At 36.1% G+C, this 14,190-nt stretch overlaps 3 protein-coding genes across 3 annotated transcripts; 2 read left to right on the forward strand and 1 right to left on the reverse strand.

The window, feature by feature from the left end:
* The first annotated feature begins 1,677 nt into the window (after positions 1–1,677).
* RpLP2 (ribosomal protein LP2) lies at positions 1,678–4,568 on the forward strand. The gene is made up of 5 exons (XM_076128045.1): positions 1,678–1,805; positions 2,743–2,915; positions 3,420–3,518; positions 4,020–4,099; positions 4,480–4,568. The coding sequence occupies exons 2-4, from the start codon at positions 2,744–2,746 to the stop codon at positions 4,085–4,087; spliced, it is 339 nt and encodes a 112-aa protein (XP_075984160.1). The 5' UTR covers positions 1,678–1,805; position 2,743; the 3' UTR covers positions 4,088–4,099; positions 4,480–4,568.
* Positions 4,569–5,281: 713 nt separating this feature from the next.
* Positions 5,282–6,642, reverse strand: LOC142981806 (meso-2,3-butanediol dehydrogenase-like). The gene has a single exon (XM_076127919.1). It carries the CDS (start codon positions 6,453–6,455, stop codon positions 5,703–5,705), a length of 753 nt encoding a protein of 250 aa, XP_075984034.1. The 5' UTR covers positions 6,456–6,642; the 3' UTR covers positions 5,282–5,702.
* A 2,275-nt stretch (positions 6,643–8,917) lies between these two features.
* On the forward strand, positions 8,918–14,118 carry LOC142981900 (uncharacterized). Its single transcript, XM_076128040.1, has 8 exons — positions 8,918–9,075; positions 9,510–9,626; positions 10,157–10,287; positions 10,657–10,807; positions 11,224–11,328; positions 11,698–11,845; positions 12,467–12,698; positions 13,374–14,118. The coding sequence occupies exons 2-8, from the start codon at positions 9,532–9,534 to the stop codon at positions 13,523–13,525; spliced, it is 1,014 nt and encodes a 337-aa protein (XP_075984155.1). The 5' UTR covers positions 8,918–9,075; positions 9,510–9,531; the 3' UTR covers positions 13,526–14,118.
* Positions 14,119–14,190: the final 72 nt, after the last annotated feature.

The raw sequence follows: 14,190 nt of genomic DNA on the forward strand, positions 1-14,190 counted from the left end.
GAAATCCTGATAGCTTTCATATTTTAACCAGACGCCGAAATACATTAAAATAAAATTATAAAGAGCTTAATTCATAGCCGAGCTTTTAACAAAGCACTAAGTAGGTATTACGGAAGCTTTACCCATTAAAAATTGTAAATAAATCTTTCAGACTTCCAGATTATATGGAAATGTACATTAAGTATAAATAAGAACGTGTTTTTATTATGGGCTTAAATATTACATTATGCACTTTATTTTTCATATTTACATTTCGAGTTCATTTGGAATGCGCAGGAACGGAGTATATTATAAAATGAAATGTGGTCGCACTTCATAATATTTATTATAATAATTAAAAATTTTGTCGAATTTTAAATACCTTTAGGTACCTGATATCATCAGTTGATGTTCCTACATATTTTTCTGTTAAAAAAATACACCTCCCGCACCTAGAAATTGCTCTTGTGTCAAAGGGGACTTTTACAAACATACAAACAACAGACACAAAATACAACCAGACCCGAAACAATTATTTGTGGACCGCACAAATAATTGTTCCGTGTGGGAATCGAACCCACGACCTCCGGACGCAATGGTAGCGGTGTGGTGACCTTAACCACTGCGCTACGGAGGCAGTCAAATTCAAGTTTTGGGCTGACGGTAATGTAAATAGATATGTACCTACCTAGTATGTGTGATAGACTCTGTTATATACGTTGGTATGCACGATATAGTAAACAAAAACATTATCTAGTTCACTTTAAACATTTGCGAGGGAAATGCATTGATGTTTGTTAGTCTGTTGTTGATAGCTAAACTTGAACTCTCAATCAATTAACACAATCTGTAACTACCCGGCTGCACCTGATTTGGACGCCCCTGGCATTGAAACTGGCTGATTGCTCTGTGTGCAATAATTTTGATATTTTAGTCAGCAATTGAGATTATATACTCTGAATACATTGAATCGTTTTATACTATCTTACCTCAAGGAGATGGATAAAACATTTTATTCATAAGATAGATCTAAATTATTTCAACCTTGTTAAGTAAATCAATACTTAATGACTGTTTTTTTTTTGTTTATATAAATTGGTTTTTTATAGTGGTATAAGTTGACACCTCCCACGCAAGTGGTCGCAGGTTCGAACCCGAGGCAACACACCAATGACTTTTCGAAGTTATGTGTGTATTAGAAATAATTATCACATGCTCCAACGGTGAAGGAAAACATCGTGAGGAAACCTTGCATGCCTAAAATTTGTTTAATACATTAATTGAAGGCATGCAGAGTCCCCAACCCGCACTTGGCCAGCGTGGTGGACTCAAGGCCTAACCCCTCCCTTATTACGGGAGGAGACCCTTGCCCAGCAGTGGGACATTAATGGGTTAAATTTATTTATTTTAAATTTATTAATTTATAAATTGGTTTTTTAATGTGAGTGCTCAAATAAAGCTTGAAATAAAAAAATAACATTAGCGTGTTTTGTGATTACTAGCGCCATCTGTTATTACGCGACTAAACGAATGCTGAAGTAAATATAGGAAAACTGTAGGTTTTTAACTAAACTCTGTTAAAATTATGCCTGTAATAAAAATATAAATTAAAAATATGTTTTACATTAAATTAAAATAACATTAGAGTTATATTAAAAACATACTAAATTGATTCTAGTTTAGTCGATGAATCGATTTATGAAGGCGCTTCTCTATTGCCGACTAGAACTGTCAAAACCAAAGCGCGGCCTCTTTCCTCTTGACATTTGGTTCAAGACGAACGTTTATTTTTCGGCATCACACGTTTCGTGTCAAACGACTTAAAAGTAAGTGATAATTTTAAAATATTAATGCGGTTCGGTAAATCAGTGTTTAAATACAATGTGGTGCAATATTTATAATGGTATAGTGTGTATTTGTGCGAGATCAACTTGGATTAAAGTTTTGCGCCTCCGACTCTGGCATGAGGATGGCGGTTAAACAACAGGAATTATGCATTTATTCGGTCTACAGTTCTTTAAATTCATCGTTAATAACGTTGTTTAGTGTTCCACTGCATGTATATTTAGCCGAAACCCATTGTTTACAGTGAAAATTGTTACCCATGGTTGATCAAAATATACCATGCGTTTACGCGCTCGAAGTGATGCACACAGTACACTTTTGCTAATTTTTTATCCTAGATGAGCTTTAGTCTTTGTTTAACTAGTTGTTTACGCACGTGGTACTTTTCTAATACTTGAAACATGTCTAGTTTCGGTGATTACAATGCTTTGTTATTATAACCTCCAAATTGAGCAACAATAGTATCATGACTATTTTTTACTTGTCTTAATCAATTGTATGAATAAAGACCCAGACCCAGCCTTATGTATACTTCTGAAGGCATTATATATTACACACCTTGTTTTCCCGCATTGTTGGATACAAAAGACTGTTTCTTGATCTCATGCTCCATGCACTTCAATCCAAACTGTACACAGATTTATTAAGTAAGTTCTTAACCTTGAACTCTAGGCAATAGTTACCTGTTATCTTCAGTGATTAACTTATACCATACTTACCTAAAGATAGCGAGTGCTACATGATTCTTTTCGCACATAAGTCCTAGTCCACGATGGTATAAAAATTGCGTACACAGTCGTTTAAACACGAAGTTTCTGCACAATACATTAGCATAGTTTAATTTCAGTATTGTTATACTATTCTACAATTTACACAGTTTAAGTATACTTTACTGATTATTTAATCGTTTGTTTCCAGAATGCGTTACGTGGCCGCGTATTTACTGGCTGTGCTCGGTGGCAAGGCTGCCCCGGCGGCGTCGGACGTTGAGAAGATCCTCAGCTCCGTGGGTATCGAGGCTGATGGCGAGAAGCTCAAGAAGGTCATCGCTGAGCTCAGCGGCAAGAACATTGAGGAGCTGATCGAGCAGGGTAAAGCTTTTCAAACTTATACTTTAATGCTTAGAAATAAATTTTCTTTCTTTGTAATTTAGAATATTGTTATTAGGACAACAGGGAAGTTTGTAAACTATGTTGGAATTAACTAGCCCTTTTAAATATTGAACCATAGCCAATGCAACTGCTTCTTCTGTTTTCTGAGAAAGTTGTGGGTTTAATGACATGAAGATTGACAAATGATTAGACTTAAAAGTTAAAAGCATGTCCTGCACATTGTGCACATTTTGTTATTATATTCATTTGTTAACATAACAGAGACTTGGCAAGCTTCCATAATATCATGGGAGAACATTTCTCCCTGCCAGTCCCAATTTAATAGCATTCACACGTACACTATTGTTTACATGATGATTTCAATACAACACCATCTTTCGACTGAGCTATTGTGCTGTTACTTACCCTAACTGACCAATCACACGCTCTACAGAGACACACACCAGTCAAACATTATCTATAACATATTGTCTTAACCCGCAGGTCGTGAGAAGCTGTCTTCGATGCCCGCTGGTGGCGCCGCTCCGGCTGCCGCTGGTGGTGCTGCGCCCGCCGCCGCTGCCGCTGCTGAGGACAAGAAAGGTACCTAATACCTTAATGTTATTCATATTAAAGTAAATATTGTAGGCTAGTAGGGGATATTCAATGACTTTAAAGCAGTTGAAAGGACTGTATTAGCTTAAAAAAATTAAACATCATATGTAAACAAGTTATAAGGCAAGTTTATTTTGGGAATCAAAATCTTTGAGGTGTAAGCCGTTTTCTAGTTTTGGTGCATAGTATTTTACATTGATTTACTGTGACTGACAAATTCTACAAACATCAAAACAGTTCCGTGAATAAATTGTCTTTACAATTCAGAATTAGTTATGGTAACCAAAAGTTGCAAAAATATGGCTTTTGAGGACTTGATTTGAATACTAAAAGCTTATAATTTCTAGAACTTCAATGATGATTTCAATACAACACCATCTTTCGACTGAGCTACTATGCTGTTATCTACACTCACTGACACCATCTCTACACTATCTTTTATTCTTCTGTGTTAAGTTCTCTTCTAAACCATTTGTAATCTTCTTGTAGAAGAGGAGGCCAAGAAAGAAGAGTCTGAGTCTGACGATGAGGACATGGGCTTCGGTCTGTTCGACTAAATGCATTTTTAAGTAAGTATACAACTTATTTTCTATTTGATCGGTACATTTTGTCAATAGAGCAGCTAAATATACTACATCAGGATTGTTCTCTATGAAGCATTATAACTTGAAGACTATATTATCATTCAAATGAAATATTGCAGGGCAGACATTAGATAGCACAGACAATTTTATTAATTTTATATATTGATTTTTGACTGTGTAAAGCACACACTGTTCACAATAGTTTCAACCCTCTTGTTGAAGGTATTGATCAATCTTTTATAGAAAATTAATGTCTAGTTATGTTATTTCTAAACTTTGTGTATGTTTGTATGTCTAATATGTTGAGTTGTACGTCATATATTTTATCAATTGTATACTAATGTTGTGTTTTTGTTTGTCCACAGTGCACGCGGCGCTGGTCGTTATTCCATTTTATGGTGTAAGCGTAACATAATGCATATGTTTCTATGAAATATATTTGCCTATAAACGTTTATTGATTTTTATTTACCCTTTACCATATTCTACCTAAATTAACATACGAAATCTCAGATAAGCATTATAAGTGGATGTTATCCTTCTCCACATGTGGATGTGGGTGGGACAAATATTTTCTCATGAATAAACAAGTAATATTTGACTCTAGTGTTTATGAATGTATACTAACTCTCGTGAAAATCTGTTCAACATTTTTAAGCTAGAAGTAAAATATATGAATAGAATTTACGTTACAGGATATTGTTAATGATTTGTTCAACCTTAGATTATGTATATGTAGTAACAGCTGGCAGGCTCAAGACTGACTGCTATTAAGATCCAGTTCTACAGCTTATATAAGTCAGATAAGCTATCTGCTAGGTAACAGTAAGTGTGTCAAAATTGCTTGTGATAAGGTATCAGACGTTTTTAAAGAAATTGAAAAACCGGGCGTTACCCAAGTAAACTCGTTATGAATAATAATTTATCGATTAGTTCAAATATGGCAAGTTGATTATAAATTACAGGTATGGGTACCTATCACTAAGAAATTCTTGACAGTAAAATTCCGTGGACTATAATTTGGCCCGACTGAGGTTCGAAACTAAAACCTCTGCGCGGCAGTCAGAAACATTGCCTACACAGTCACAGGTACTAAAAAACAAAGTAGAAAATAAGGGCTCTCTTGTTTATAAACGATATTAGGGATTAAAAGAAACATGGATTAGGTTTTATATCTAACGATTTTATTCGATAAAAATACTTAAATAGTTACCTACACTCGCCTATACGTCGCTATACAACTTCATATGTTAGTAACACTGGGACAAGATTAAGTAGTTCTTAAACATTTTCTGAATTTGATCGAATCGATTGAATATGTACAGCGACTTTTGGAGCTGACTGTAGGTAGGTACCTTTATAATTCAGGTAAGTGTTACTCTCACTAATGACACAATTTATGAATAGAGATAAAGTTTACACACGATTTCAGCGATTATGAAGCGAAAACGAGGAAAATGCGACACAGAATGTACTTTTTATGGATCCGGCAGGTAATTTTGTATGCAGTTAAGGCGTTTTCCTTGGCACCATAAGGTAACCAATACTAATCGATTCACATAAGAACGCCATAACATGGTAATTTTTCCTTAAATAAGACACATTCCATTATCAATAGTATAAGAAACTCCAGTAATACTCTTAGCTTTATCACTGGCTAAAAACACAATCAAATCAGCAATTTCACTGGCTTCTAGATCCTTCTTCAAAGCCGTCGCTTCATCGAGTTCGTCCCAGATACCAGGCTCGTTCGCGTATGCTAATATATTGGTGTGAACTGGACCGGGTCTGACCGCATTGACTCTGACGCCTGACGGAGCGAGTTCCAAAGCAGCTAACTTAGTGAATGAATCCACCCCGGCTTTTGATACTGCGTAAGCGGGATATGTACTCCCTTTTTGAGGCACATTAGCAGCAACACTTGACACATTCACGATACAGCCTTTAGTTGCGATCAAATGAGGAGTAGCTAAACTTGTCATGGACACAACAGCCCGCAAATTCACGTTCAAAACCTCATCGAAAGTATCCATTATATTCCCGTCAATCAGCTTCCCTTTTCGCACAATTCCTGCGTTGTTAACCAACACGTCGAGTTTCCCGAAATTCTTGATGGTTGCATCAATGGTATTTTTTGCTTGTACATCATTGGAAATGTCCGCATTTATCACAAGGACTTTGTTGTCGAATTTCCTGCATTCTTCCCCAGTTTTCTTTGCTGTATCTTCTTTAATGTCTACTATGACGACATCGGCTCCTTCTTTTGCAAAAAGTATGGCTGTAGCTTCGCCCATGCCCGAACCGGACCCGGTAATGAGTACGACTTTGTTTTTGAAACTCATTTTTGTGTTGCGCGCGGTACAGTTGTTTGTAAACTGAGTGGAACGGAGCCGTGCTTTTGATTTATAACGTAAATTCAATACCTACTTGAATAGTAGGTATAGGTAAGTAAGTTAAGACCAGGGATGTCCAACCGGCAGGCTTAAACGTCGCGTCCTGTTGATCGTGCCACATATTTATTTTCATTATATAATAGCATGAGCATTGGTCATACTATCTATCTATCTAATCAGCCCGTATCCACCCACTGTTGAGTATAGGCCATACTGACATAAAGAAATTGCAGATCTGATTAGATACGATTTTTGTGATAATTAATGACCTTTGAAAACTGGAAAGGTCGCAAAGACGATTTGCAGCCAGACGACCAGCCCTATCAACAGTAAAAGTGATTATTGACATAGATAACAATAATCGGATCTAGAAAATGGACTAGCAGGGGAACGAACGATAGCAAATATCTAAAGATTAGGGCTTCCCAATATTCGTTCTCGGTATTTGCGGGATTTTCAATCCCGCGGTTTGGTTTAAGGTTGGTAATTTTTTCTCCACTGAAATTAAAAGTCTGCGAAGAAAACATAACATTAAGACTAAGTTTTTAGAAATAATAATATATAGCCAGCAGCAGCATAGTCTGTCATCAGGCAATAGCGCTACCAATAATGCACTGTGAAATTTATTTTCCACTGATGCGAGATTGTTAAATTATGCGGGATTCCTCCATACCAAAATTAGAAGCCCTACTTCAAATTGCACAGCTTATCAATTTGACTAGCTTACTAATAAAATGATAACAGCAATGGAAATAAATATCGTACCTACTTACCTATTTTGACATTGTGCAATGTTGCGTATTCACTATTTTTGCACTCAATGGTTTTTTTAGGGTTCTGTACCCCAAGCGTAAAACCCTATTACTAAGCCTCCGCTGTCTGTCTGTGTATTACCCATAAACCGTAGGTAATAAGCTGAAATTTTCACAAATGATGTAGGTATGTCTGTTGCCGCTATAACAAAAAAAAAAAAAATGTTATTCCCCATACAATAATCGTGTTTTTTCGCATTTTTTTGCTCAATTTTAAAAACGGTAACAAGCCGGTTATTATATAATTTATAAAATATGAGACTGGTGACTATCTTTAACCCCGTTGTTACCTACATAAATACAGTTTAGTCAAAATTGGTTAAGCGATTCAGTCTTAAAATTCGAAATGTTATTAGATTTTGTCTCACACCAAGTTGGTGGCCGCTGGTTGCCCCTAGTATGATTGATAACACAAGCTAATTTTAAATATTGCCTATCGGGTACTGCCTTGTGTTCACTGAGTATTTGTATACACCAATGCCTACTTACGTCAAAGTGTTTTTGTCATTGACGCAGCGCTTAAACAATAGAAAATTATATTTAAAAGTCGTAGCCTAAAGTCCACGTCCCTGACCAAGTGCGGGTTAAAGATTTTAAGTAAGTACATTAAATGTTATTCAACATCTTCGGGCTTGTATGACAGCCTCCGTCGCGCGGTGATTAAGGTCGCCATGTCGTCGCTACCACTGCACTGAAAGGTCGTGAGTTCGATTCTCAAGTACCTACGTTATTTTTATTATCGTTGAAGAACTTTCTAGACTACGCACCTATTTTTATACTTATTTAATTAACATGCCTGAGTAAATAAAAGTCAGATTTAGTATGATAAACTAACGAAAATAGGTATCTCATAAAACTAGGTAGGTACTAGGTAAGTAGTAATAAAAAAGATCAGTTGTTACACCTGTTTACAATTATAAATATTATAATGTAAAAACTCATGATTAATGTAGGCATCTACTACAGATATAATTATTGTTAATGCCTATTCAAAGATCTTTTAAATTCCCACCGTTTAGATAAGGAATTTAAATAGGTAATTGTCATGATGTCAATCGTGACGCACAATAAAAAACTAGTTTAATTAATGGGACCACATTAAAATACCAATTATTAACATGTCTAAATGACCACATGCGCATACTAACTACAATATTTACTTAGTATTTAAAAAGTGTGTTGTGCTAAGCGTGATTTCTATACAAACTGAGATGCTTGCATACATTGGTAAAATCTGCCATCACGCACTACGCGAAGGGGCGCGGTGCAGTGGGTGGGTGGAGCGCCTTATTGTCAGTTCGTAATGAAAAAACATTAATTTGTTATGTATCACTTTATGAATGTAAATTACCTAAAAAAAAATAAGGTAAAATGCGTGTTCGTGTTATTTCCCGTATCCTATTATATATTAAACATGCAACGCGAGAATTTAAAAGTTACTTGAAATAATATGGAGTGTAGAGTTTTAAACTGAAAAAGGATAAGTAGTTTACTATGAAAATAAAAACCACAAAAATAAAATTTTTGTTAGTAACTAAACGTAAATTGGAAAAATTTTGCCTCTCTGTCAGCTGTCATCTGTCACTTTGACGTTTTATTATCACATGTGGTGCGGTTTTCGTAAAAATGTAAACAATACTCAAAGCGTCCGGTGAATCATCGAATTCGGTATCAGATATTGCTTTTTGTAGGATTCCGATAATGAGCTATCTATTTCTCAGTATATTAAGATAATAACCATTTAAATTAAACAGCAGGTAAGCGAATACACACGATATTTTGTCTAAAACTTTTATAAAAGTTTCATTCGTCACTCTTTCTGGTAAACTAATTGCAGAAAATAATGTTTGTTTTAAAAAATCGGTGTTTTAAATCGTTTTATGTGCAATTAACTATGTCGATATAAAACAAAAGTTGTTAAGTGATAATAAAAATACTTTTTGTGATAACAACTGGGTAATATTTTCCAATATTTTTTCTTGTTTATATTGCCTTGCTACTAGACAAGGGCCTTTTCGCGATTGCTTTATATCGCTTGCACATCCAATTTCAAAAGCATTTATGATTAAAATGAACATCTTTATAAATCATTAATGATTATGTTCATTTAAAAGTTTTCTTAGGTTTTCGGTCCCTACTGCAGAGCGGAGACACTGCTGTAATGTTGATTACAAATAATTGATATTTACAGATTGCTGGAATAATATTTCACTATGGATAATGAAAACGAAAAGCCACCCCCATTTTGGTATCACAAGTTGATGGGAATAGAGATAGCACCTCCTGTCAATGTTCCAGCTTATGATTGGTAAGTGACAAAAATTAACCAATAACTTTATCTTACTTTTTATTTTATTTTTTAATTCAATTTTCAATTATAATCCCACTGATGGTATGCCAACTTATACCACTCGTCTATTACTTACACTGCTTGCTTTTTATTTTACTGAAAGAATATAATTTTACAATAATTCTTAATAATTAGTTGTATCAAGGGCTAGTTGTTATTTGTTTGTAAACTATTGAGTCACAAAGTCCATTCATAGTACTTAGGTATATCTATACAAATAAAAATGAATCACTGAGATGCATATACACTTTTGAACAACTCAACCAAATTGGATAATTCTTTTTTTCTATATTTGTTACTTCTGAGACAAGGTTTGTATGGGAGCAATGGGATCAAAATTTCCATGGGAATGGAATCAACAAGATAAAATTTATTTATACCAGGACAAAGTTGGGCCAGTCCCCTCCCCCAAGCCACATAATTTTTGAACAACTAAACCTAATCCTTCTTAATGTCCCAAAACTTATCAGTTTCCTTATAAATTTCAGCTCCAAGCCCGTTGAGAGTATATCTCTAGAAGATGAGTATAAAAAGGACACAGGTGTGACACCTGAGGCAATCAAAGAGCTACGAGAATGGCTCGACACTCAACCACATCTTCCTAAAGACCATATAACAGGTAAACAGTATATAGTAAATTTACTTTAGTTTTACAATCACTTCTTAAGGCAAATGTTAAGGGCAAACACTTCTTCCGAAAAGCTCTGACATGACAAATTTTACTGCCTATGTAGCACAGTGCTGACTACGCCTCTTCCATTGCGTCGGGAGGTCGTGGGTTCACAATTATTTGTGCGATCCACAAATATGTAATTGTTTCGGGTGTGGTGTTCTCTGGTCTCTGCCTACCCCTATGGGAAAAAGGCATGATATTATGTACTAACTACTGCCCGCGACTTCCTCCGCGTGGTTTGTGACTTAGAACAGAATCTCAAGTCTCATTTGCGTTATATAAATTTTGATGTTTGTATGTTGTATAACATTTCAGACCTGGAACTAATACTGGCACATCACTTCAGTGACTGTGATTTAGAGAAGAGTAAGCAAGTGATTGACCACCACTACACTCTGCGGACATTGTTGCCTACGTTCTTTGAAGACAGGCGGTTTGAAGATGTAGAGGATATCATGAATACTGTGTGAGTTAGTTGTGTTTATGTATATTTTTATGTCGACTTGATGCTTGAAGCTTGCTACACATATTCGGTTCGGCATAAATCGGCCTAGCCAGGCAGCAAAACCTAATATGTGTAGATGAACTCGATCCGCACAAGCCGAACAAGTGAGTCGAGTCGGTTTTGTTCGATAAATATGCCGCCCGTTCCATGGCCGCCTGTCCGTTACTGTTTTGTTTGCGACTGCTTTCGTGGCGCAGTGGTTAAGGTGATCGCCACAAATAGTTGTTTCGGGTCTTTTTGTCCGTTGTTTGTATGTTTCTAAAAGGCCTCGCGACACAAGAGCAATTCTTAGTGCGGGTCTTCTAAAGAAGAAAAATAAAACTGCCGTCTAGCCAAGTGTCTAAACCGAATAATTTGTATGCTTGTAATGTTTTCAGGTTACTACAGCCCTTACCAAGTCGTGCAAAAGAGGGTGAGGCAGTGTATTACTGCAGACTATTGGATTTTGACCCTGCCAAGTTTGACTTTGCTAAAATGCTCAAGTAAGTGTTGTTTAACTTTTATTAAACAACTAGCCTTTGCCTGCTTAGGCTTAGGACAGAATTTTCATGTAAACTTTAATTCGCTTTTGGGGTAGAATTGATCAGTCCTTTCTTAGCGGATGTCTACCTCATAACATCTACCTGCATGCCAAATTTCAATTATTTATAAAAAAAATAATACTTATAATTTTAATCTTAATTTGTGTTCTTTGGTCTTAACCCTATAGGAAAGAGGCGTGATATTATGTATCTACTAGAGGCCGCCCGTGACTTCAATTGAAATTCGAATGAGTAACAAACAAACATACATACATTCTCACAAATTTCGCATTTATAATATTAGTAGGATATGTTTATTTTACTTTGCAGAGCGTTTCTCATGGTGTTAGACCTATGGCAGTACGAAGAAGGCACATGGTCGGGCATCATCATAATATTTGACATGCACGGCATGACAGAGGAATACGTTGACAAGTTCGATGTACCCACCATACAACAGTTCTTGTGCTATTTACAGGTAACATAGATATTCTTTTTGATCCCATTACTGTTCCACTGCTGGACAAGTCTCCACCACTCGGCTATCACTGCTTTTTTCAACATAAATATATGAATTAAATAATAAACTATTCAGAAAGAAGAACGAATCCCCAAAATGTAATATGTGCGCGCATAATTCAACTACTAATCAAGAATAATAGAATACGGGAATTAACGCGAACACGCATTTTACCTTAAAATGCCTAACGTTTCGGCGCAGGTTGCACTCGCCGTGGTCCCAGGCTGACTGGAGCAGCGATGACAGGACTTCGTGTATATGAGGCAGACGAATGTCCATCCACCCTCACATTTTGATTTTTCCAACCGCCACCACACACTACACTAACCGTGTCCGTCATATACACGAAGTCCTGTCATCGCTGCTCCAGTCAGCCTGGGACCACGGCGAGTGCAACCTGCGCCGAAACGTTAGGCATTTTAAGGTAAAATGCGTGTTCACGTTAATTCCCGTATTCTATTATACGTTAAACATGCAACGCGAGAGTTTAAAAGTTATGATTACTAATCAAGAAAATAAAACTGGATAATTATTTTATTAATATGCTTGTTGTTGTTAAAAAAGGTTATTTTATTTCAGGAAGCATGTCTTGTGAAAATAGTCCATATAGACTTTCTCAACGGGCCGGAGTTTTTCCCCCGTATTCATAAGAAGTTTGCACCGTACTGCACTCTGGCGGTGCCTCCAGGGAGCTTCTCTCTCTGGGCCGTGCATCAGATTGGAGCGACCAGTATAGGTGCCACTGTGAGACTTGAAATATTCCCTAAAGGAGTTTATTACGGGACCTATTTGAGCTTGGAAGAGTGTAAAGGTAAATATTAGGTATATTATTCTGCCTATTTTAAGAGGAGCTCGTTAAGTCGCAATAGCGATCGATCTCGCAGGTTAAGCTACGCTTGTCGAGGCTGGTATTCAGATGGGTGACCACGTTATTCATACCGAGATCGTTAGGTGTTTCGGAAGACACGTTAAATTGTGGATATTGAGTGTAGTTTTGAAAGATCTTCGACAGTTTGGCTTACCGAGGAGTATCATTTAATAAACCAGGTAACTGGGTTGTGGAGGTCCGATAGACAGTAGCTTCATGTAAAATACTGATATTCAGCTGCATTTTCTTAAGACCGTAGGAACAAATGATATACACACGTGCACGTAACTCTGAAAAGTCATTGGAGGTGCATACAATTCGGTTTCTAATCATCTATACCTACTAATATTATAAAGCTGATGAGTTTGTTTGTTTGTTTGAACGCGCTAATCTCAAGAACTACTGGTTCGAATTCAAAAAATATTTTTGTGTTGATTAGACCATTTATCGTTAAGGCTTACGGCTATATTACACCACGCTATTAGGAGCAGAGTACCAGTAAAAAATGTTACAAAAACGGGGAAAATTATGACCCATTCTCTCTTATGTGACGCAAGCGAAGCAGCGCGGATCAGCTCGTTTTTTTATAAATTGATTTATAACGTTATTAATTTTCAGATCAATTGCTATCAAGACTACGCACAAATCCGGATTTCTTCACACAAGAGGCTAAGAAACGTGTCGACGAATCATTACGTCCCGGGAAACCTGTTACCTTAGACGATGTTTTAGTTAAAGATAAAATTATGCCGAAACCTGAAACTGTGTAACTGAAACATCAAATCGACGAACAAAGAAACAGGGATTTGTAAAAAAAATTTTTATTTATTTAACGATATGATAAATAAGTGACCCTACATAAGTCACAATCCCGGGATAGTGCTTTGGGCCTATAGTCCACTTTTTCGGCCTGTGGTTAAGTTTGAGCTGAGCATTTTGCCCTCTCAACCCTTTAACAACATTTTTAACCCTTTGACCGCCACGATCGGCTATACTCGACAAATCAGAAAGTGCTCACGACGCTATATTTTTGTCGACATTTGCCGACGCACTTTCTGATTTGTCGAGTATAGCCGATCGTGGCGGTCAAAGGGTTAAAAATTTTGTTAGCCATCTGTTCATGTTATTGCACAAAAATAGTTTTGCTGGGAGTCGAACTCCTTAAACAGCATAATATAATGTGATTATTTGTGCAATGTATAATAATTAAGATAATTTTATTTTATATTTTTTCAGATTATTTTTAGGTTATTAAATTGAACTATTTATTCATGGTATTTGTAATGCCGTCCTTTTATGACAATATTATAATATAAAGGAAATGTACAATTATTTTAAGAATTCATTAAACGTTTTTATCTAATCTGTTCATTTTATTTCCATTACCAAGCTAGAAAAATGTCCTTAAACTAAAAATAAAATATCATATTATTTT

The sequence above is a fragment of the Anticarsia gemmatalis genome, chromosome 20 (assembly GCF_050436995.1).
Source record: "Anticarsia gemmatalis isolate Benzon Research Colony breed Stoneville strain chromosome 20, ilAntGemm2 primary, whole genome shotgun sequence".
NCBI classification, from domain to species: Eukaryota; Metazoa; Arthropoda; class Insecta; order Lepidoptera; family Erebidae; genus Anticarsia; species Anticarsia gemmatalis.